General features: G+C 36.6%; 2 protein-coding genes across 2 annotated transcripts in view; one reads left to right on the forward strand and one right to left on the reverse strand.

Annotated features, from left to right (window-relative positions):
• The window catches only part of POLB (polymerase (DNA directed), beta), a 24,009-nt gene extending 7,766 nt beyond the window's left edge, over positions 1-16,243 (forward strand). The window contains exons 6-14 of the mRNA XM_004682280.1: positions 1,172-1,221; positions 3,607-3,658; positions 5,209-5,263; positions 5,474-5,546; positions 8,689-8,759; positions 10,087-10,173; positions 14,330-14,394; positions 14,876-15,015; positions 15,988-16,243. Coding sequence (XP_004682337.1) covers positions 1,172-1,221; positions 3,607-3,658; positions 5,209-5,263; positions 5,474-5,546; positions 8,689-8,759; positions 10,087-10,173; positions 14,330-14,394; positions 14,876-15,015; positions 15,988-16,082 — 688 coding nt within the window. The 3' untranslated portion in view covers positions 16,083-16,243. The remainder of the gene's footprint in view (positions 1-1,171; positions 1,222-3,606; positions 3,659-5,208; positions 5,264-5,473; positions 5,547-8,688; positions 8,760-10,086; positions 10,174-14,329; positions 14,395-14,875; positions 15,016-15,987) is intronic.
• Positions 16,244-17,345: 1,102 nt separating this feature from the next.
• Positions 17,346-20,798, reverse strand: DKK4 (dickkopf WNT signaling pathway inhibitor 4). Its single transcript, XM_004682281.2, has 4 exons — positions 20,688-20,798; positions 19,529-19,679; positions 18,383-18,535; positions 17,346-17,612 (listed from the first exon to the last, which is right to left on the reverse strand). Exons 1-4 carry the CDS (start codon positions 20,796-20,798, stop codon positions 17,362-17,364), a joined length of 666 nt encoding a protein of 221 aa, XP_004682338.1. The 3' UTR covers positions 17,346-17,361.
• Positions 20,799-24,517: the final 3,719 nt, after the last annotated feature.

The following is a 24,517-nucleotide window of genomic DNA, read 5'->3' on the forward strand; positions in this document are numbered from 1 at the left end:
GTCAAGAGAGGTATGCTGGGCCATGTGGTCACCTCAGGGGCAGGCGGGGATCGAGCTCATGTGAAGCGGCTTTAGATTCTCAGTGCTGTGCTTTAACCTACTGCGCCACCAGGGAGGGCCCCAGAACTATTTTTTTAAACAGAAACAAGGTAGGGTTAGTTTCATTTTTTTAATGTCAGTCAAATTAAAGTGCATCTACTGTCCCTTCAAAATCTGTACCTCTCCACTTCTGTACCTTTGCCAATGCAGTTCCTTCTTCTATTGTTTACGTGTCTGAGGCCTGTTCTTCAGAAGCTTCCTCTACTTACTAAGCCCTATCCTAGACAAATGTTATCTCCTTCGTCAAACTGATTTGATTATCTAGACAAAAATAATCTCTCCTTCCTCAAACTCTACTAACACTTGTTCTGAGCTTACTGTATTACCTCCAGATTATGCCTCTTTGAGCATTAAGTTTATAACTTTTTTCAATAGCACCTAACATAGTACCTTATGAATTTGGAGTAGCACTCAGCACTTTTTTAATGAAGGAATCTTTTATCTTAAAATTTAAGCAAAATTTGGACAAAGGGGCCTTCTTTGACACTGGATAAATTAAACATTAGTATTAAGGCTGCAGTGCTTTACTAAATCCTCATCTTTATGGACTGAGGCATTCTTGGAGATTTATTATGTTTATTCCTTTAAGTGGCAACATATTGATGAAAGTTATTTTAAAATGTATTAGCTTCTTAAACCTAATATTTTGAAAATGAACATGACTTCTTGTTTATTTATATATCTGTTGTCTCTCTCCAGTTGAATATAAGTATTTGCTTATTCTTGCTGTATTTTCAGCACCTAAAACAGTATATGGAACATAATAGTTTCTTGTTTGAATGAAGAGTTTTCAAGTGCCTTGTGTCTTATTTTATGAATAAATTGCTGGGGCATTGTGACACCCAGCTGCTTAGAAATATTTTTTGTGTGTTCAAGTTTATAATTGTCTACCTAGATTGAGGATTCAAGAGCTCTTCTCTTTGGATAAAAAGAAATCTAATACCATGTAACTATGTAATATTTTGGCAAGTCAGTAATAACTTTGTTTGACAGGAGAACACATAATTGGTTATTGGTACAAGGATCCTAAGTTTCAGTAAGTAGTGGATATAATGCTTTTCTTTCTTTATAGCCCATCTGCTGCAAGAAAATTTGTAGATGAAGGAATTAAAACATTAGAAGGTGAGTATATGCAGTAAATCATGGACTCCAGGTTAAGTATGGTTTGGAAAACCATTAAATAGTGTAACAAACTAAAACTTGCAAAATCTTTTTTATAGTTGCAGATACAAATCTCCAGTGGAGAATAGTATTCACTGTAGTTTATATTCCTGTAATAAACATGTTGTATTTACAACTCAGAAGAAAATAAAGAGCAAGAAGTGACTTACTGGTTTAGTTAGAGGCAGTGATATCATTGCAGAGTTTTAGATGATTTAAATTGTCTTTGCTTCTTTAATAAAATTTTAGACAAATTCCTACACACTTCAGCCTAGAAGCCAAGTTGTGAATAAATTTTGAAAGATTCTGTAAGAGAACTTCAATGCTTATTAAAAGAATTTTTTTTTTAAAGATTTCATTTATTTTTACATAGAAGAACTGATGTTAGGATTAGGTCAGAGGTATGGCGGGTAGGGTGGAAGGTGGTGAGCAAATTCACCAGAGACAGAGTGAATAGCAGAACACCTGGATTTTACTGAAATACACTGCAAAGGGGAGCAGCAGGCGAGACAAGAGAAGTCTGCTGCACCATACGTGGGTTAGCTCCCTTGCCAGGGATTGAACTCAGACGGTCGTGGTGATAGCACTGAGACTTCATAGGCCACCAGGGAGGTCCTTATTAAAGGAATTTTTGCTTTTAAGAAGTGATGAACATGGACCCTAAGTCAAATGGTTGCAGGACATTTTCTTGAAGATAATAACAATCCTAAATAGGTAGTTTAATCTCTTCATACTTTTCAAACGTGTATAGTATATGTATAGAGTTTCATTATGTCTGTTGCATTTGATGTTTAATATTTATGGGTTCAACTATTTCCAAGTAACCCAAATGGTTTTGAAGACTGACCTGGTTTGAAACCAATATTCACCACTTTATTAAAATGGAACACTGGAGTGTTTTGGTTTCTCAGCTACAAAATAGAATAATAATTTCTGCCTGACATATAGGGTATAAGGCAATAATTTATATAAAGTACTTAGAGTGGTTGGTGCCTAGCAAGTACTTAAAAATAGTAATTAATTTTTAAAGGACTTATTAGTAATATTGCTAAATTAAGAATTTTTGTCAGTCACAGAGCTAGAGACTGAATATAGCATCTCTAGAGAGTTCTTGCTTTTCTACTTCTCAGATACATTGTCTGTCTGAGTGAAACTGATTAAAGGGGTCAAAACTATTTCTCAGAGGTATTTAGTGTATCCCCAAAAATCTGTAATGGATTTGGCATTATTTCACAATTCACAGATATGTAATATTACAATTAACCACATATTGGTATACATAACAAACTTTTCCTGTTTTACTTTCAGTCATATACTTCTGTGGTTTTTGTATTGCACACAGCTGTGAGAATATTAAGTGCTCCATATATTGCAGAGGTTTTTATTTTTCTCCATTTTATATTTCTAGAGAGAATTTATATAAGGGTATATATAGGGTGAATATAAGGATAACTACAGGAATTATTTATGAAGCATACTTACCTTGCTTTTGCTTTAAGTCACTCCCATGGTCATGTACAGTAAAGAAACACCAATAAATTTAGGATATTATGTTTTTTGAAGTAAGATGTAAATACTGCTCACTGCAGCAGGATTAACAGCATAGTGTTTGCACTAATCTATACTCAATAAATACTAATTGAATAAAGAATTGTATGAATAATTGAGCAATAAGGATGAACTTAATACTTTACTAATAATATTTTCAGAAGTTATCGTTATTACTGCTACTAACCATAATTTAAGACAATTAGCTTTTCATATGGTTGCATAGTTGTTGAAGTTTAGTTTTGGCTAATCCTAATATATTTTATCTAATATTCCATGTAACTACAATTAAAATTTTGATTCAGTAAATTCACTGAAATTTATATTCAGTAAATATACATGACCACTGATTTTTTTTATTGGGCTTTACTACATTGATTTGAAGAATCATTTCTTTTTTTTTTTAAAGACATTTATTTATGCATACAGAACGGAGGTACAGGCCAGAGGTGGTGAGAGGATTCACCAGAGACAGAGCAGGTAGCAGAACAGGCACATTGACGAATTACACTGCTGAGGGAGCAGCATGTGAGATAGAGGTCTGTAGCACCATGTGGGTCAGCTCCTTGGCTGGGGCTCAACTGGTGCTGGGGTGCTGCAGATAGCCTCATAGTGCTGCACTTAACCCTTTGCATCACCAGGAAGGGCCCTGAAGAATCATTTCTATCTAGTTTTTAATAGCTGAATTTTTTTTCATTGTCTAGTTTAAGTCATTTAAGAGCATTGTCAAACTGACCACTGATCTTAATTTTTTTCTAAAAGTGTTCAAATTTTATCTCAACATTCTCTTCTATATAGATCTCAGAAAAAATGAAGACAAATTGAACCATCATCAGCGAATTGGATTGAAGTAAGATAGCAATTTTCTTTTGACATTTAATTTTTAAAAGTAAAATTTCATAGCCATTCTTTCCATATACTATATTAGTTCCTAGACTTAACTAAGCACAACCATCGATTCAGAAATACTAAGTTTTATTGAATACTCCATAGGGAATGTGCCTGTATTCATATATTCATATGGTATTGCTCTCTAGCTTGTTTGCTTCCTTAGAGTATTTGTATCCTTCTTTTACTTTGGCAGTGAAGTTCCTCTTAAAATATATAGAACTGAATCTGGTGTTTATTTCATGCTTACGTTATCAAAGCACTGCATGGTCTTGCATAAGGATATAAAACAGGTTCAGTGTAGCTCTTAAAATGTTAATATTATCCAGAGAGTTAGGACATGAAATATTAAATTAAAAAAAGGAAAAATGGGGGAAAAACCCAAAATAAATAGGAGTATAAGAACAACTAACTTAGGCATGTTGTACATCAGCATCGTAATTATTTTGTATGCCAAATACAGTCTTTCTAGTTGATTATTTATAATGCAACAACTATATGCATGCATCTTCTCTGGTGTTATATAGTCTTGTTGATGATTCAGTCCTAATAGCTCTAATGAACTTTCAGTTGATGCCTTACTGTAATATTTTTTAACTTATTCTTGGAAAACTGAGCCAGTAAGAGACCAAATTGGTATAGTTCTCACTTTCCTAGTATTTGTAAGGCCACTAGATAGCTCTGAAGAACTTGGTTATTATAGAAATTGGTTTTGAACAGAAGCTTTATCATTCTTAAATTTCATTTCATGCTGAGAGAATATTTTATATCAATTTTATTGAAATGAAATTCATTTACCATATAATTCACCAATTTAAAGTGTACAATTTAGTAGGTTTTAGTTTATTCACAGAGTTGTAGTTATCACTACAACTAATTTTAGAACATTTTTGTTGTGCCTAAAATACCCTATACCCTTTAGCATTCCCATTTCTCCTCAGTCACATCCTCAACTCCTAAGGCCCTGGAACTATTAGTCTACTTTCAGTGTCTATAGATTTGCCTATTCTGGATATTTCTCACATGAAATAATACAATATATGGACTTTTTTTACTGGTTGCTTCACTTAACATAAGGTTATTTGAGTTCATTTATGTCAAAATATTTAAAATATTTTAAAATATTTTCATTTTTGCAGTATTTAAGAGCAATAAACTGTAATCCTTTGACTTGCCAGTAGGGAGCAGTCTTATTTGAAACAACCTAAGATACTTAACACTTTTGGTATGTGAACATGAAGATTATTTATAAATAAGTTTAAATGTAGTACCTGGAATACCACAAAAGATGACACTTAGGGATTTTGATCCAAGTTAGAAAATACCCCCACCCCCTACCAAGTTTGCTATTGTCTTCTTAATGAATTTTAAGTCTTGATTTTTTAATGATCTTGTATAAGGATACTTAATGTGATAGGCAATTTAAGTTTTTTGTTGTTGTTGTTTTGGCAATTTAATTTTTAAGACTTAAATTTTACCAAAATATTTTATCTACTTACTCTGTCTTTATAGATATTTTGAGGACTTTGAGAAAAGAATTCCTCGTGAGGAGATGTTACAAATGCAAGTAAGAGTGTGTTAAATTGTATTCTTTTATTTTTTTATAATATAATAGTTTATTTTTACATTTTGTACATATTTTTTATCTCAGTTGTAATCCCCGTGGGTTTCCTATCACCGAGTTACCAATGTTAAATTGTATTCTTTGATTAGAATTGAGAATGTCACTTGGAGAAAAGCCATTTTTAGAATACTGACTTAATTTTTTTTCTATTAGGATATTGTACTAAATGAAGTTAAAAAAGTGGATTCTGAGTACATTGCTACAGTCTGTGGCAGTTTCAGAAGAGGTAACATATTTCTTAATAGGTCATTCATTCCTTCATGTTAAAACTGCCTAATATATATGAGCAATAGTGTAATTTCTGTTACTTCATAAATTTACTAAGATCCAGCAGTAATAGCTAAGTTTATTTGTTTATAGATGGGGATATGTATTTAAAATGAAGGAAATTAATCTTGATTTTATTATAGGGTGATATTTTAATCACCCTGAAAATCTATAAATCTTAGATATATTAAAATCCTAATAGTGGTTATTTGACTAGATATTAGTGAAGATGTGAGTAGTTTTTTTTTATTTTCTAAATTTTTTATCATGATTCTAAGAATAACATCTCAGAAATACAACTTTAAAACCAACTCAGACAACAATCTGTTTCTTCAGAAGAATGTCATCATACTATGTGAAAGTGAGCATAATGAGAACCACACAATCCTGGTCTCTGGCTGAAAATTTTAGAAGGGTAATATCACTTTAAACATATTAACTTTAAAAATGGAACAGGACAACTTCATTTAAAACTATTGGGATAGATATCTGACTGATATTCTCTGAGTACCTCTGAAGTTTTGCCTGATGGACTATTTGAAGTTCTCTAAATAGCTGCTTTAAAAATCTAGAGCTGGGGAGAGAAAAGGACTAAATCCATAATTACTGATAAGTACAAACAACATTGGACTGAGGCCAAAAGACCTGTATCCTAAGGTCAAATCTACTTGGTATCTGATTTTAAGTAAGTCTCTCCACATCCATCTTCCATATTTTCAAAATAGAGGATTCAAGTTAACCAGCTACTTGGTCTGTCTGTGCACCAGAAATACAAAGATAGTTAAAAAATATATATGTTTGGGGCCCTCCCTGGTGGTGCAGCGGGCTAAAGCACTGCACCAAGAAGCTTAAGCCACTTCTGCATGAGTTCGATTCCGCCTGCCCCGGAGGTGACCACATGGCGTGGCAGACCTCTCCTGACCCGCCCGCTGCTCCCCTCAGCAGTGTACTTCGTAGATCTGCCTGTTCTGCCCCCCACTCTGTCTCTGGTGAATCCTCTCACCCTCCGCATCTCTGGCCTGTACCCCAGCTCTCTATGAATAAATAAAAATAAATATTAAAATATATATATATATGTTTGTGTGTTTATAAATATATATGTGTACACACACATATATACATGTGTATACATACGCACAAACATACTAAATAAAAATCTCCACTGGGATATTGAGATCAGTAATCTTAAAACATAGATTTTGATGCACAACTAGCCAAATAAATATTCAGTTGAATATGACAACTTTTCTGGATTTTCATATTTGTATCACTGTTACTTTCATTATTGAATAGGTTATAGAGTTATATATGCTTTAATAAAATGCATAAAAATCTTTACCCTGTCCTTAATTACTCTCTTCACTTCCTACTACCACTGCTCCATTTATATCCATTTCTTGTGTATTCTTTCAGTGTCTTTTCATGTATATTTACATGAAATGCAGAATATATGTTCCTGGTTTCTTCTCCCTTTCTTTCACAAAGGTAAATACACACACCACACACACACACAGAATACTGCACCTTCTTTCACTTAAATATATCCTTTAAATCTTTTCATAATAGTATGTAGAGCTTCCTTATTATGTATGCATATGTATACACACATTTTTATAGCTGCATAACATTCAGTTGTGTGGATGTTCTATACTGTTATATAGCCCTCTATTAGTGATCCTTGGATTGTTTCCATTTTCTTGCTCAACTAGTTTGTTTCTGTTTTTTTTATGGATAGAATAATACATTTTTGTTGGCAGGTGAATGGTGATAGACATTTAACTTTTCACAAAAATAAGTAGGAAGAAGACAATAACCTTTTAAAATATCTTCCATGAATGTGCTGGTATCCACACACTTTCAATCTAGTCTTCTTTCTGTTGAAATATCTGGTTATGGTTATTGATATATAGGATGAGGATCCAGAGACACTGCAAGAGTGACCAAAAGTATGTTTTACATTTATCATTCTTTTAAAAGTAAAAATAAAGATTATCAAGAGGATTATTTTATGCCATGTGCCAGTTACTGTCTAAATGCTTTTACATATGTCCTTATTTACTTGCACAATGGCCTGTAAGTAGTTTTTTTTTTTTTTTTAAAAAATTAATTTATTTATTCATACAGAACTGGGGTACAGGCCAGAGATGCGGAGGGTGAGAGGATTCACCAGAGACAGAGTGGGGAGCAGAACAGGCAGATCGACGAAGTACACTGCTGAGGGGAGCAGCGGGCGGGTCTCCAGGAGAGGTCTGCCACGCCATGTGGTCACCTCCGGGGCAGGCGGGAATCGAACTCATGCGGAAGCGGCTTTAGATTCTCAGTGCTGTGCTTTAACCCGCTGCGCCACCAGGGAGGGCCATGTAAAGTAGTTTTTAATAGTTTATAGATAAGGGAATACCTAGTAAAACCTAGTAAAGACCTAGTCCTCAGTTGCAATACTGAGAAAATTAAAGACATCTAAAATAAAATAAAATAAAAACACTTAAATGGTATTGTATCATATGATAGTAAAAGAAAGATTTAGAATGATTTAAATAAGTATATAACCTGGTAAATGTTACATAGTAGTAGAGGAAGAGCAATACAAAAGTCAAAGTCATAAGTGATATGTTCTTATTCTTGATATCATAATAGTAGCTTTTATTAATTTTCATTAAATGAGTTCATTCATAAGAATTGAGTTGAGTTTTTGATCAGCCTTTAAAGAGCTAGAGTATATTGTTTGAGATTTTTAGAAACATAGTGTTCATAGATGTATTTTAAAGCTTTTTTCAAATTGTTATACATATATTGTGCATATATTTTGTGTATCTGAGGTACATTTTTTAAGACATGAAATTTAACAAATATATGCAGTTTTTGTTTAATTCCAGTTACTGTTGTTATCCCAGATTCTGCTATTTACATCAGTATACCTGAATAGTTGAACAGGTATTTGAAATCTTTTAACTAACTCTGAATATGAAGCACAGTGAGTAGAAAATTAGGCTATAAGAAGTGAGGCTCTTATACGCATGTCATCACCTTGATTCTATTTTTACTTAATGATAAATTTGCATGGAGAATCCATGTAAATGGATATGTATGCTTTGTTAACATAGGTGCAGAGTCCAGTGGTGACATGGATGTTCTTCTCACCCATCCAAGTTTTACCTCTGAATCAACCAAACAGGTACCTCAGAACTCAGATGTGATCAGTCTTACATAGCATTTTCGAAATGAGAGATGGATAATTTCTCAGTAAATTTTAATTTTTACCTTCGTGGAAAGTCAGAGTATTTTGTACTAATTGAATTCTGTAAAAGATGAAAGGCAAAGAAAGTTGTTAAAATGGACACACATGGCTTTTTTGCAAGGAATTGGGAGGACGGTCTAACAAAGAAATGAAATTTAATAAAATATTTATGTCTGTTATTAGATATTTTAGAAATGCCCAGTAAAATAGTTTGTTTGTTTGTTTTTTAAGGATTTATTTACTTATACATACAAGAGCTGGAATCTAGGCCAGAGGTGCAGGGGTAGGGGTGGTGAAAGGATTTACCAGAGATAGAATGGGGAGCAGAACAGGTTGATTGACTGAAATACACTGCTGAGGGAAGCAGCATGTGATAGAGGAGAGGGCTGGTACGACATCTGGGTTAGCTCCCTGGCTGGGGTTCAACTCAGGTCCTCACAGTGATAGTCTTGAACTTTAACCCTTAGGTCAACAGGAAGGCCCTGGAAGTTGATACCTTTTGACCACCTTTATCCCCCTCACCCAACCCTTAGTTTCTGCCTCTTGCAATCACCAACCATATCTATGAGTTTGGTTGTTTTTTTTCTCTTTTTAGATTCCACATATAAGTAACTTCTTTGGTACTTGTCCTTCCCTGACTTATTTCACTTAGAATAATGCCCACAATTTCTATCAATATTGTTGCAAATGGCAAAATTTCCTTCTATATCTATGTGTATTATGTATATATCTACACATACAGTATTTTAATGAACCATAAACAAAAGATGCTCATTTGAGAATATGATATTGGTAAAAATGGTTTCTAAAAATATTTCATTTAATAAAGTAGATTTGGACCCTCTCCAGTGGCACAAGGGGTTAAAGAGCAGCACTATGAAGTTGTCGGCAGCTACTGCAACATGAGTTTGATCCCTGGCCAGGGAGGTGACCCACATGGCACAGGAGACCTCTCCTGTCTTGCCTACTGTTCCCCTCAGCAGTGTATTTCAGTCATTCAGCCTCTTGTGAACCCTGTCTCTGATGAATCCTCTCACCACCACTCCCAGCACCTCTGGCCTTTCCCCCAGTTCTTATATGCATAAGTAAATCAATCTTAAAAAAAAAAAAGATACATTTTTTTATTACAAGAAAAATATACTCCCATAGAATGTAGGAAAACTAAGCATTTCCCCATAGATAATCAAAAAACTCATATTAAATTGTTTTCTTACTGTAACAGAGTAATTTCTCTTTTTTTAATTTCCTAATTATAATTCTATAGCCAAAGCTGTTACATCGCGTTGTGGAGCAGTTACAAAAGGTCCATTTTATTACAGATACTCTGTCAAAGGGTGAAACAAAGTTCATGGTAAGTACTCATTTGAGTTAACACATCTAACAAAAACCTTGGACTCTGCCTATAAGTAATCTGCCCTCAACATAAGTAATTAAACATAATGTCACTTTTTAAATGCCCACGCTTATCTTGACACATAGAAGTTTTCCCTGTCCCTGTGTTCTCATATTTGCTGACTCAGATTTGCTGATCCAGAATTCTTTTAAGTGAGAGAAATAGTTTTCTGAAGAATATTAATCTGTTACAGCAGCAAAGAAAGAAAGGAACTAGGGTATCTATGCTACAACACACAGGAGTAGAGAAGTAGAGAAGATTTCACAATGGAACCCATTAAGATGAACTGTCAAAATCTTGTCATAGTAGGGAATTAAATTTTGAATATTCAGTACAAATAGCAAATGGATTGAAAGCAGATTTATAAGTGGCCCTTTTATTTAGAAACCAACAGGAAGGCAAATAGAATCTAGGACTGTGGTAGTAAAGGATTACCTTTATTCTGACTCACTTAAATACATCATTGGGATCCCTTTTTTCTGTGTCTTCCTTTTTCCAAGTTATATAGCTGAAAGGAAAGGCACTGTGTTTTGGGGCATGGACATGCTAAAATTAGCAAGTCTCAATCCCTTGATTTGGCAACAATTTAGCTAAAAGTAGAAAAAATGATTGAGACAGATAATAGAAATGTCATGTAATTCAGATCATAGAATGGTGATTGCCAGGACCTGGGAAGAGATGGGAATGGGGAAGATTAAACATAGTGTGAAACATTGAACTGTACATTTTTAAATGTTTCAAATGATAAATCTGATGTATATTTAATGACACACACACAAAAATCATGTCATTAAGTTCAGACATGGTAATCTAATGGGCTGGACAGGAAGTAGGTCACACTTTATCAATGATTTCCTGTTGTTAAATTTTTTTCCTTTTTTGAGGTAACATGTTTTACAGTGCTGTGTGTGATTTAAAGGCATAGTTTCATACCTCATCAGATGCATGGTACATCCTACACCCACCATACAGTCCATAGTCCATTACCATAGACCATATCAGTGTTTCCAAAAGAACTTTGGAATGATAAAAATAATTTTAGTCTGTCTTTGGGAATTAAATTTATCATCTTCCAAATCTGTCAGGTTTTAAGCTCTTACTCTGTTCCCAAATGTATGTACACACATTATTACATACATTTGTATGTGCTCCATGAATATTCATTGTATATGCTCCACAAATATTGTTTTTTAAAAAAATATGCTCTTTTTGGCTTTTTTAAAGATTTTTTTATTTACTTTGCATGAAGAACTACAGTGCAGGTCAGAGGTGGGGGTGAAGGGGCTGATAAGAGAATTCACCAGAGACCAAGTGGGGAGCAGAAGAGGTAGATCCACTGAGGGGAGCAGTGGCCAGACAGGAGAGGTCTATGCTGCTATCACCTTCCTGGCTGGGGATCAAACCCAGGCTGTTACAGTGACAGCACTGAGACTTAACCCCTACGCTACCAGGGAGGCCCTCCATGAATATTCTTTTAAAATTAGATTGATTTTAATTCACTTAAAATGAATGTGTATAAGTCTTACATTTAAAGATTATTCAGTCAGATAAAATCCTAAAAATATGTACTAGATATATTAATTTTTTTTCCATAATAAAGTATGGAATATTTGGGACCTCCTCTAATTTAACTCTCTTCCTCCAGTAGTTGTCTCTGGAAAGGCACTGGGATTCCCTACCAGGAAAGTATTCCGATTGTTTTTTAGAGTTAGCAACTGTAACCAGTAATACAGTAATACTCTATTGTCATCTGGGTCTTGTGTACTTTAAAACAAAATTTACTTCCATAAGACCTTAATTTTCTTATCTATAAAATTATATACTTGCCCTTTGTCAAAGGACTATTACACAAATCAAATTAAGTAATATAATTTAATTCAAGGAACTTTGAAGAGTCTGTACAAATGTCTTTGAAGATATTGAATCTTCACAAAGCTATAGAAAGAGCTGTACTCATATAGTAACATTTCTGTTTGGAAATAGATTTCATAGAGAATGGCAACTTGCTAAGGATTAAATTTGGAACAGCAGAAGGGAAAGATGTGAAAGAGGATTGGAATATGAGAGAAAAAAATGGGGGTGAGAAGCTAGAATCAATTGAATGAATATGCAGTAAACCTCTACTACATTTGAGGCACTGGGAACTATGATTTATCATGCCTATATGTGGAGGTGCAAAGGAACTTGTAGATAACAGTGAACATAATAAAAAGATAAAATGTATGTTAGAAGTACAATTTAAAAAAAAAAAAGGAAAACACAGTATGAGGTGATGGGAATGCAGGAGACAGTATTAAATAAGATGATCAGAAGCAGCCCCATTGGGAAGACAAATAAGGGAAGGAAATTAACCAAACATTATCTGGGGGAAAAGATAGCCAGGTAGGAGTTAGAACAGTGATCCTAAGTATACGAACAGAGCTATCCAGAGAATTTAAGAACTCTAGGTTTCTGAAGTGAAATAGATTACAAGATGAATTCAGTTTATAAAGTGAAATAAACCATACTCACTCAGTAGTTACTTGATCTCAAACTTCTTGTTGCTACATCCATTAACTAAAGATAGGATCATCTTCAAAACAAATTCCTTTAAACTAGTAGTAATCAAGCCTTAGGTAAGTCAGGGTTTTATGGATTTTTTTTTTTTTAGTAAAATTATGGTCTTTAGATAAGTGAACTGTTCTTCCTGTGAGTATACTAGCATTTGGAAGGGGAAAAAACACAATTTCCTCTTCATTTAGATATTTATTTGTTTCCTAGGTGATGAACACCATTCAAGTTTTAGCATTTTGTTCAGGTTTGGCTGTGGATGATTTTCAGTAAGGTTTCAGGAGACAATAGAAAGATAACTTACTGCCTCAAAGAAATAAAAGAAGCTTTATTTCAGACATTTAGCATGGGCTACTACCTAATTAAAATGCCAAACAAAACTAATCCACTCAGTATAATAAAGAATTTACAGTAATAGAGAGAAATTCTTTAACATACTACTTCAGAAAAAGTGCAGGAAATAAAATTAGCCTTGAGGAAAGGAACAAAGCCATTAGATGAAATCCTATTACTGATGTGACAAACAGCAAGATCATTGCCTCTGGCATCCAAACATCCATATCCGCAAGGTAATACCTCATGCTAATTCCAGATGGAAATCATTTCTGATCCATTTGAAGGTTGAGTTGGGACTTGTTAAGAAGGTAAGTTTCCTATTTTGAAGATAAACAGGTTTCATTAATCATTAAGCCATTGAAACAGCTAAAGAAAATACACAACTTACATTTTCATTTTTCTATGTTACTGAGTAAAAATAAGACTTCTGGTGAAATGTATACCAACTCAACTGTTCTTAGAACCAGAAACCCATTGCTTGTGTATTTTTGTAGAATGTGGCATCTGAAACTCTTAATTTAAATTTGTTGATGTTTATAGTTTTTATATTTTTAAGGGTTGTTGACCAATCTAGAATTTTTTCCATTTTTCAAGGAAAAAAAAGACCTTGTTAATTTTTTTTTTGAAAACTCTAAAACATTAATGAAAACTCAACTGTAGAAAAGGAAGGAAATATTCCTTTACTTTTTGTTCTAATTTTGTTAGCTTTTACACTTTTCTCATTTGTCTTTTCTAATTTGAGATGTTTCTTCAATTTCAAATTTTCTATTGCTATCATATATTTTCTTGCTGGGTTTAAACTTTGTCTCTTTTTTTGTAGCATTCTGCCCTTATTTATGGAATATCTTTGTTAATTGAGAATATTGCTAATAACGTTTTTGTTTGTTTTCTTCCCCCAACAACTTCTCTCTTCAATTTGCTGCTTTCTGTTTTGGTCTCTGTTTTCCTGTTTGATAGTCTCCTTGATTAACTTCTTGTTTAGAATTACACAAAGGCCAAATCCTTATAACTAGGATCCATGATTGTTGTTTCATGTTGTTCTTTAATTATTGTGTAGTAGAAAGGTAATAAGAACATAAAGTATTATACATTGCATAGCATAGAAAAGCTACTAATATGCTCAGAATTCTGAAAGCAAAAATAAACTCACATTTAAGAACACTTAATTAAAACTGAGCCATAAGTTTAAAGTCATCTTTTAAACATTCTTTTAAATTATCTAATTTAGGGTGTTTGCCAGCTTCCCACTAAAAATGATGAAAATGAATATCCACACAGGAGAATTGATATCAGGTATTAAAAATTTGTTGACATTTTAACTTATTCTTTCTTTCCTCCTTTTCCTTTTGTATATTTTCAGATTCACATGAATGTGCCTTAGATATTCTGTTTATTCTAAAGTGTTATGTTTCCCTGAAATCAGTGTCAAGTTCAGTGGCTATCTGCAGAACCTAATTTATTTTCTCTAGATATGCATCTCATCATGATGCCTTCTACAGCTCAAAAAAAGTTTTCTCCTAGGGAAGGTTAGTTGTAGTGAGTGAAAGGACATTTAATTTCTCCACTCCTCTTACAGAACATAGTTTACTGAAACCTAAACTTAACTGCAAGGTTGGGGTGATTTGAATAGTCTACTTAATGACAGTCTCTTAGGTTACTAGAGATATAGACTTATTTTAGGAGTTTGTGCTTTACTGATTTAAGAGCCCTATTTTTGCCAAATTTGAAATGCTTAATAAAACATCTGTCTTTTTTATCTAATTGTTTTTTCTAGGTTGATACCCAAGGACCAGTATTACTGTGGTGTTCTCTATTTCACTGGGAGTGACATTTTCAATAAGAATATGAGAGCTCACGCCCTAGAAAAGGGCTTCACAATCAATGAATACACAATTCGCCCCTTGGGAGTCACTGGTGAGCATGTCTGTCTACACTAGAGATAATCCTGGTCATCTGGCGACAACTTTTCAAAGAAGTTTAACAACTTTGGTTTCTCTAGAAAGCCTTCAGTAACTGATTCAGTAAATTGTAGTTTCTTTATATTGTTAGTCCCTCAGGCAACAAAAGGGGCTTTAATCCTTATGGTGCTCCCAGGTGCTCAGTTGAAAAGGTAGCAAAAGTTATTTCTAGAGCTATTAAAAGTAGATTAAATCCTTTATGTGATGATCAATAAAAGAAATCTTACTGATCTAAAGTGTGATTTTGATTTTCTACATATATCTCCAAGACTTATGAAGAACCAAGGTACCATTGCTTTTAGTGCCAGTACAAACTTTGACCCCATGCTTTGTAAGTTTAAAAAGTAACAAATGCTCAATTTATGCTTTATAGGTCTTATTAATATTTCACAATAAATGATGGTCTTCTAACAGAGACTAGGAAAATATTTTGTCATTTAGTACTAAAGTATAAAATAGAGCTTTTGTCTTTGTTAGATAAGGGCAGAACTTCTAACCGGTCAGTGTACATACACACACACTGGGCCTCATTATAGAATCTGACTCATTGGACTTGGTGGGGGGCCCAAGATTCTGTAGTTCTAGTAAGCGTGAAACTGATGCCAATACTGCTCATCCAAGGAATACACTGAGAGTAGCAAGGGCAATAACTAGGATATTTCGTGGGACATGGTAGCTTCGTAGTGATGCAGCAGAGGAGAATCACAGATTAGGTGTCCGTAGTGGGGACACTCAGCTTCCTTTTGCGGCACTGGTAACAAGTGAGGAAGCTGAAACACAAGGTCACGTTGGGGTGACAGTGGTCATTATCTGTTTTTCAGGGTTTGGTTACCGTTGCCTTTTTGTCCTGAAAATGAATCCATACAATTCTGCCCTATATTTCTAAGTCTAAAGCTGACTCCAATTATTTTTCTCCTTTTACTTGTAGGAGTTGCTGGAGAACCCCTGCCAGTGGATAGTGAGAGAGACATCTTTGACTATATTCAGTGGAAATACCGAGAACCCAAGGATCGAAGTGAATGAGGCTTAATCCTAACTCCCTTACTCCCGGGCCGGTTGCAGCTCAATAGGAATCTTAATTTATTTCTTAACCTTTGCTATGTAAGGGTCTTTGGTGTTTTTAAATGATTGTTCCTCTTCATGCTTTAGCTTGCATTGTAATAATAAAACGTCTTGTACTATTAGGTGATCTTGTTCTTATTTTACTAGCAAATCTGTTTATTTACATATTAGATTTGTGGTCTAACTTTACTAAGGGTTTAATAGAATTAAGAGATAAGATAGCAGATTTTTAGTGGGACTTTTTATTTTCTCATTTTCTGCCTTATATAGTAATCCACATTACCCCTACTATCTTTCCTCCTAATTACTGATTACAAATTAGTCAATTAAGGTGCACCCAGAGGCTGGCCTCTATGGAAGATGGTTTACTATTTTTGAGAAATTAGAACCCTTCATAAATTTGATTTTTCCCTTTGGTTGGCCCATATTCAATTTTGTAATAAATACTTAAAACATAAATAACACAGCTGTATGATGTGTGTAGCAATGGGTTATAATCTATTAAAGAGTTTCCTTAGGCAAAACCACTTCTACTAGGCACCCATATAGTTATAATATGAACTATTAAACTTCAAACAAAAATTTCACTTTTTTGCCCTGGTTTTCCTCCCAGGTAACTTTGAAGTTCAAGCACTCCCTGAAAGCTATTGCTTTGAAATATAAACGTTACATCAATATAAAATATAATAAGTTACCAAATCATAAGTTATTGAAAACAAAGTATATGAAAATGCTTTGTAACTTGCAAGGACTAGACAAGTATATCATCATCTTTTGAATCATATTTATTAGCCGATTTACTTTGTGGTGAAATGGCTTTTTTCCCCCCCAAGAAAGCACAGTAGGGTTTAGAAGAAAATATATAATATTTGTAGTGATAATTTTCTCTAAAGATACAATGATACAGTTAACATCATTTTCTTCTTCCTGCCCTCCCAAGATACCCTCAGATATCAGAACTTCACCTGCAATTAAACATTTATTTGCACTAATTGAGTTTCTGAACCAAAGCTGACTTTTTTGGCCATAGAGCCATGTTACTTCTCTGCGGAATTAGACAAAAGTGCAAAGTTAGTTCCATTTATCACAAGCATCATCTTACTGTTACCTAGTTCAGTCTACTTCTGTTGCTACAGACTTGACTTTAAAATACATTTGTATATATAGATTTAAAAATTATTGTCTGAACACTTTCTGAATACAATAAGGAATCTATTTATTTTGAAGTATTTACATCTTTTTAGATTTTTTGGCATACTCTTAACCGTGCATGTTGCCGATTGCCAGACACTTGATTTCGACATAACAGTCCAGGGCCACAGTCACAACGCTGGAAGATTTCTGGAGCTTGAGCGGTATCTTTTTGTCCTCTCCTGGAGCAGACCTGTCCCTCCAATAAGACTGGTTTACACATTTTAGTCCAAAAATGACGAGCACAGCAAAGTCCAGGTCCACAGTCAAAAGATCTAAGACAGCTTTCTCCCTCTTGTCCTGTAACCAGATTAATATGGGCTTTAGCAAGAATGGTGAGAAGCATTAGGGGAGAGGGGCTTGCTACTGGGAAAAAGTCTTGGGGTATAGGATCAATGTCCACAAAGTAAAAACAGAAATAGCAGGCAGTTCAAAGCTAGAGCTTATGGTGGAAGCATTCATGAAATGAAAATTTCAACCTTACCTACCTAAAAAATTTTTACTGATTTATAAAGTTAAGACATTTTAATTTTAAAGCATAATGTTAAAATGTTTATTAAAGAAAATTGGGACTTCCAGTCTTGAGAAATGAATTAACGCTGTTTCATAAAATGGGATTTACACACAAAACATTATTTACAAAGAGACTAGATAACCTAAAAATAAAGAATGTCCACCTACATTAAGTCAATGATTGAAATTTGAGACTGCAATTTTATAATGTTATGTCTTAGGGGAGTTTATATTTTGTACAAGGATATAAACAATTGTATCTACTTTCATTTTTCTTTTACTTTGATTCCTGAGGGTTTAGAAAACTGTCACTTGTTAAATTGTAGGCTGTAAACATACATGTGTGTAAAATTTTACTAAACATAGGTTTCCTTGCTCATCACTCAATTACTTCCTACCCCCTTAGCCTGCTGCTACCTTCTATTGCGCCTTACGTGATCTCAGTAGCTACTGATAGAAAGATTAAAAACAAGAAGCAGAGCATACTCTATAGGTATATAATGTTATAATAAATGTTACTTCAATTAAAAACAAAAGTAATAGAATGCTGCTCTTACCCTTCCCGCCTTGTAATTTCTTTATACTTGGCTTCCTCTTGGGCTTGTTTTCCTGAATTGGGTGCTCACTTGTTCCTTTTGTATCTATGCCATCTTGGTCATCGACATGCCTTTCCAATATTGGGGTTGCATCTTCCATCATGGTACAAAAATCTGAGAGACAGCCATTTGTAGTTAGAGGTTGTAACTTCAAGGAATAACAAACACCACAGACACTCATGATCATACTATGATAGAGTTTTGGCAGTATCTCTGCCTTCAACTTACATAAAACTTTTTAGATTTCTGTGACATGCACACTAATTTTTTTTTTTTTTAAAGATTTATCTTTGGGGCCCTCCCTGGTGGCACAGCGGGTTAAAGTGCAGCACTAAGAAGCTCAAGCCACTTCCATATGAGTTCGATACCCGCCTGCCCAGAGGTGACCCACATGGCGTGGCAGACCTCTCCTGACCCGCCTGCTGCTCCCTTCAGCAGTATACTTCGCCAGTTGGCTTGTTCTGCTCCCCACTCTCTCTCTCTGGTGAATCCTCTCACTGTCCCTGCACCTCTGGCCTGTACCCTGGTTCTGTATGCATAAATAAACTTTTTTTTTTAAAAGGTTTATCTTTATGCACACATTGAGGTGTAGGCAAGAGGTGCATGGGATGAGAGGATTCACCAGAGACAGAGTAGGGAGCAGAACAGGCAAACCTACCAAAATACACTGCTGAGGGGAGCAGTGGGGGAGATAGCAGAGGTCTGCTGTGCCAAGTAGGTCAGCTCCAATGGCTGTCAATAGCTTGATAGTGCCAGACTAACCCCTGTGCCACCAGGGAGACACTACTAAATATTTTCATAGACTCACATGTGACAAAGAAGATCCCTAAATAATTACTGGAATCCAAGTGAAAAATGGAAAAAATTTAAACTTCAACCTTCTGAAATCATTGTCTCTAAGTTTCTTGTAAAATTTGTTTCCAGGAAATAAATTGTTTTGCTGCAGTAAGAAAAAGGTAGCTGCATAAATTACTTCCAGCGTGAATTCTAGGAACATTTAGAGAGTGCCTGTCTTGAAGTATTCTGGCCTATGAACTTGAGATGCTGTTCTCAGTTTCAACACCACGTTCCCCAGTAGGAACCACCTGGCATGGGTTTTGAGCTTACCATTGATGCACAGTGTTCCTGGGCAGCACATGGCATTCCGCTGGCATCTCCTTCGTAACCCTCGACAGGTAGCACAGAATGGCTTCTCATCTTCAGGCTTGAGGCAGAATTTTCTGGTGTTGCAGTCCTTGTCAGACACACACTGTGAACCCTATAAAAGGGAAATGTTATCACAGGACTGGAGAATCCAATGATGGCTTTAATCAAGGGCAGAAGGCAGATGAAATTGAATCACAGTGGGCACTTTGAATCTGTGACTAATCTTAGGCAGTGTTTTTCATTTTCAATATAATTGTGTTTTTTCTTGCAAAAGGAAGAGCAAATCATCAGTGAGGAGACCTGTGTACTGCAATGATTATTTGTGTTTGAAAAACTGTGTTACCTTCAAAACTCAGAATTTAATTTTCTTATTCTCTTTGTTAAATGGAAGAAAAAGTTTCCCTATGTGTGTTTTACAAATGATAAGAACTTTTTGACACACACACACAGCAACTGCTGCAGTTTAACTATCATGTTGGGGTGTGGTTTTCTTATTTCTCACTCTAAGGAGTCACATCAGTCATCGTATCCATTTGTCAAGTGACACCTCAACAAAATTCAAGTGAAACTAATTCCAGTCAACTGTCCTTCGATTCTAATGATGCTTCATCCGCCCAGAAAAACATACAAAACCCAGTTTTACACCCACAGTTGATGCCTTTTCCCATCTATATATGTAAAAGGATTCCTAAAACAATTCTGTGAGGTGAGCAGGTGACAAGACCATGAGCCTTGGTACTTATTCCTGTTTAAATTCTAAAGCCCATACTTCATGACTGTGTGGCTTTGGCTAAATTTCACGTCATTTGTAAGTAGGAGGTGTGATGACTACCTCGAGGTGTGAAGAAGACAAGATTTTATGTATTTAAGTCCAGAGCCAAGGTAGAAATTTGTGAATGTTAGTTTACTCCCTGGCTTGCAGACCCATGTATAAATATAGTCCCCCCGCCCCCTTCCAAAGCCACTTTGTTTATTCCATATGTTATGACTGAGGAGATTAGATTCTCTCAGGATTCCACCCCATTCCTTAATCAATCCAATTCCCTTCTAGACATCTCAGCCATTAATCGGAATGGCTCTCTAAAACCCAAAGCCAGCATCTTCCCCGCCTACAATTTACCTTCCGAGCTCCTTGCACGTCCGCAGAGCCCTTGATGTTGTTGAAGTCCAGAACCAGGGCCCCCAGGGGAGCGCAAAGCCAGCCCAGCCCCAACAGGACAGCCACCACCATCCTCAGTGGCCCGGTCTCCTCGACCTTCGCAGAGCTTCCCCCGCTCCTCGGAAATCGGACTACTCTAAACTCACAATGGAGCTGTCGCCAAAATGAATACTTAGCAAGCCGTGAAACTGCTTTTTCTTTTTTAAGCAAAGCAAATTTTCTCTGCAAGATGCGTGAAAGAAGATGAGCAATGTCTGAGCAGCAGTTTCCTCCTGAAACGATTTATAGCCACATGCGCCCCCTCATCCTTCTCCTCCTCCCCCATTTCCTTCCTTCTTACCCCACACAGGCTTCAACAAATCCCTTCAAATCTGTTTGATCAATAGTTCAAAACAAGGACTCAATAGAGGGAGCGAAGAGGCAGAGCTGCAGCGGCTTCTCCTCCAGGGGCTGAATCCCTCTTAATTATTGCATATCAAAGTTAGTTCAAAGGGCTAGCAGAGGGGCAGGATGTCTGTATCAAAGCAAGCTCTGATAATCACCTGCATTTCCTACCTTCAATAATCCTTTGGGGTGGAGGGAGTCTGTTCTAAGATCTGTTTTCACAGCTAATTGTGCTCAAAGAAAGAATGAATCATATTGGCCACTACGCTGTAAAGGATGCCAAAAATTAATGAGTTACAAAATATCCCGAGACGCTTCAAACTGTGCTTCAGATAGTGAAGGCAGATAGAAAAGAGAGCAAATGCCTCTCATTAGCTCTGGCATCCAGATGTAAAAATCCCAATAGCTTAAAAGCTGTGAACATAATAGCACCTGTTCTGACTAAATGTCAGTGGGAAAATAATTCTCCTTAAAATGGAAATTAAACTGTTTGAAGTTAGGGTTACTTAATTAGGAAAATAATGAGATTTCTAGAGATCCCCTTTTTTTGATGTTGGGGACAACCACAAAAAAGGCCATTTGATACAGATTTATACACTTGCATAAAAAGCTTCATATCCAGTTTATAAACAATATATTTATTTTGTAGGCATTTTGTTGAATCAACTTAAACAGGACAGATCCAAGCCTCTAACTGATTTCAGGTAAAATTTCAGTTTCCCTAATTTGAATTTACAAAAGTTTCCGCTTTGTTCTTTCTCTTTTTCTTTTCAGGTGGATTTTAGATAAGTCATGTAATTTTGACATGTGGTTACCACTGCCTAAGGACTTTAAGGGCAGATCAACTAAATCCGTAACCCTTTTGTTCCCGCTTCCTGTTTTTACTGCTCTCAGTGTAGACTCACCCCTCTACCTTGGGTGGGAGGTGCTACTTAAAATCTAAAACTGCATCTTTTCCATGCCATAAATGGCAAACTTAGTATTACTGCTCCCCACCCCACTAGCAGGACCTAACATCAGCCCATTAAAATCTATCTGGGGGCCCTTTCTGGTGGCGCAATGGGTTAAAACGCAACATAGCCAGAGCTACTTCAGCACAAGTTCCATCACTGTCCAGGGAGGTGACCCACATGGTGCAGGAGACCTCTCCTGTCTTGCCTGCTGCTACCCTCAGTCAGCCCATTCTGTTCTCCACTCTGTCTCTGGTGAATCCTCTCACTGTCCCTGCACCTCTGGCCTGTACCCCAGTTCTGTATGCATAAATAAATCTTAAAAAAATAAATAAAATATATCTGGACTTTGTATCATGGGAACATTTTGGGCCTGGATAATGCCCGGTGCTGTTCAGCACCTGATCAGGTGATCAGACACCTGTCAGCAAAGGCCTCCAGTGTCACCGCCACCCTCACACCCCTGGTGTGGGAGTACTTCTGCAGCTACTCCTCTTTTTTTTTTTTTTTTTACTTAAACCGACAACATCAAACACCCTTTGATTGTATGATAAGCCTGGTGACTAGGTGTGTTACCGAATTTATTTTGAAGTCGGACAATTATGACCAAGGATAAAGGAGAGGGCCCCAGGCTTCCTACTCTGCTGGGTTTCTCTGCTTCCTGTTACCCCACTGAAGAGAGAATACCAGGGCACCAAAGGCCTCTGGCAATGTACACAGACAAAAGAACCACTGGGAAATCCTGCCACACAGCACAAACCCTCATTGAGGACTTAGTCCATAGCAGAACCTATAGTTAGATGTTGGGAAGAAAAGATAAAACACGCTCGGTGCCCCTGAGGAGTCCGCGTCCAGTCAGAGACTTACACGGCGGGATGATTTCAATGCATTGCCAGGAGCTCTGAGACAAAGGCATAAGTGTGGGCTGGAGGATCCCTGAGGAGGGAGCGAGGACGTCTCCTGGAAAAATAAAGGGGTATGTCAGAGGAAATATTTGAGTTGGGATTTGTGGTATGCGTGGGGGTTTCCTAGGCTGAAGTACAGGAGACACTTCGCCCCAGGCTCAAGGGGAGATGTGTGTACAGGGGCAGGGGAGTGCATGGAGAGACTACCTGTGGCAGGAGACGAGATGGGGCTAGAAGAACCTGATATGCAACATAGAAAATACAATTTTCTTTGCATTGCAATAAGCATGGAAAATACAATTTTGTTTGCATTGCAATAAGCAGTTGGAAGTCCTTGAGCTGTATGGTCTTGAAAAGGTCATGATCTTACCTGCTTTTTTGGCAAGCTGCACCTGTGGCAGTGTGGCCCTAGTGCTGCAGTGGGTGAAAGAAGGTGCTGGAGGGTCTGGTCCTGGTAGGAATTGCCCCGATGATGAAGAAGATGCCCAGTTTAGGAGAGGAACACAGTGACCGTAAGACCCAAACAAAGGATAAGGATTCTAATATTGAATCCCTGTCACTTGAGTGCGGAGGGAGTAGCAGAGATTCGGCAACATTTCTAATTTGGTGCCCTGGGTGGATGGGATGGTGATGCCTCCAAAGACAGGGGATTCAGGGTGACCAGCAGGTTAGGGAAGCAGGATGACAGCATCCATGAGAAACGCTGTCTAAATCACTGAGCGCTCGCCGGCCGTCTCACCTCAGATAGATTGACCACGTCTTTCAGGTGCAATGTTCTTCATTCTGCCTTCCTCAGACAGAAACGAGGCTCCGGGCATTGACCAGTGAGTGAGTTCCCTGTGAAGGATGGAACATGTCGGAAGAACAGACTTTTCTATCTCTGTCTCCCAACGCTGCAAGAGTGTGAATCCTGAGTCAGGCTTCCCTGGCCCTCCAGCCCAGGTCCCCCATTCCTGCTGCATTCATCTGCTTGCCATGGCATTTATAAGACTCTGATATAATTGTTGACCTATTTGCCTCTACAAATAGGTGGTTAGGGCCCTCCCTGGTGGCGCAGCGGGTTAAAGCACAGCACTAAGAAGCTTAAGCCACTTCTGCATGAGTTCGATTCCCGCCTGCCCGGAGGTGATCCACATGGCGCGGCAGACCTCTCCTGACCCGTCTGCTGCTCCTCTCAGCAATGTACTTCGTCGATCTGCCTGTTCTGTACCCCACTCTGTCTCTGGTGAATGCTCCCACTCTCCACATCTCCGGCCCGTACCCCAGTTCTGTATAAATAAAATAAAATAAAATAGGTGGTTATTTGTGTGTGGACAGGGCCACAGATAATTCATCTTTTTTTTTTTTTAGAGATTTAATTATTTTTATGCATATAAGAACTGGGGTATAGGACAGAGGTGTGTATGTGTGTGTGTGTGTGGTGTGTGTGTGTGACAGGATTTACCAGAGACAAAGTGGAGAACAGAACAGGTGGACTGACTGAAACACACTGCTGAGGGAAGCAGAATGCAGGTCAGGAGAGGTCTGCCATGCCATGTGGGTCACCTCTCTG

This window comes from Condylura cristata, unplaced genomic scaffold, assembly GCF_000260355.1.
Source record: "Condylura cristata isolate star-nosed mole 26May11 unplaced genomic scaffold, ConCri1.0 scaffold00014, whole genome shotgun sequence".
Lineage (NCBI taxonomy): Eukaryota > Metazoa > Chordata > Mammalia > Eulipotyphla > Talpidae > Condylura > Condylura cristata.

Excerpts from the sequence above, each read along its gene's own strand:
- DKK4 (XM_004682281.2), bottom strand. The coding sequence starts at position 20,798 with ATGGTGGTGGCTGTCCTGTTGGGGCTGGGCTGGCTTTGCGCTCCCCTG. Across the intron at positions 18,536-19,528 it reads AGGAACACTGTGCATCAATG|ATTTTTGTACCATGATGGAA; the intron begins GTAAGCTCAAAA and ends GCTGTCTCTCAG. Across the intron at positions 17,613-18,382 it reads GAAATTACAAGGCGGGAAGG|GACAAGAGGGAGAAAGCTGT; the intron begins GTAAGAGCAGCA and ends ATCTGGTTACAG.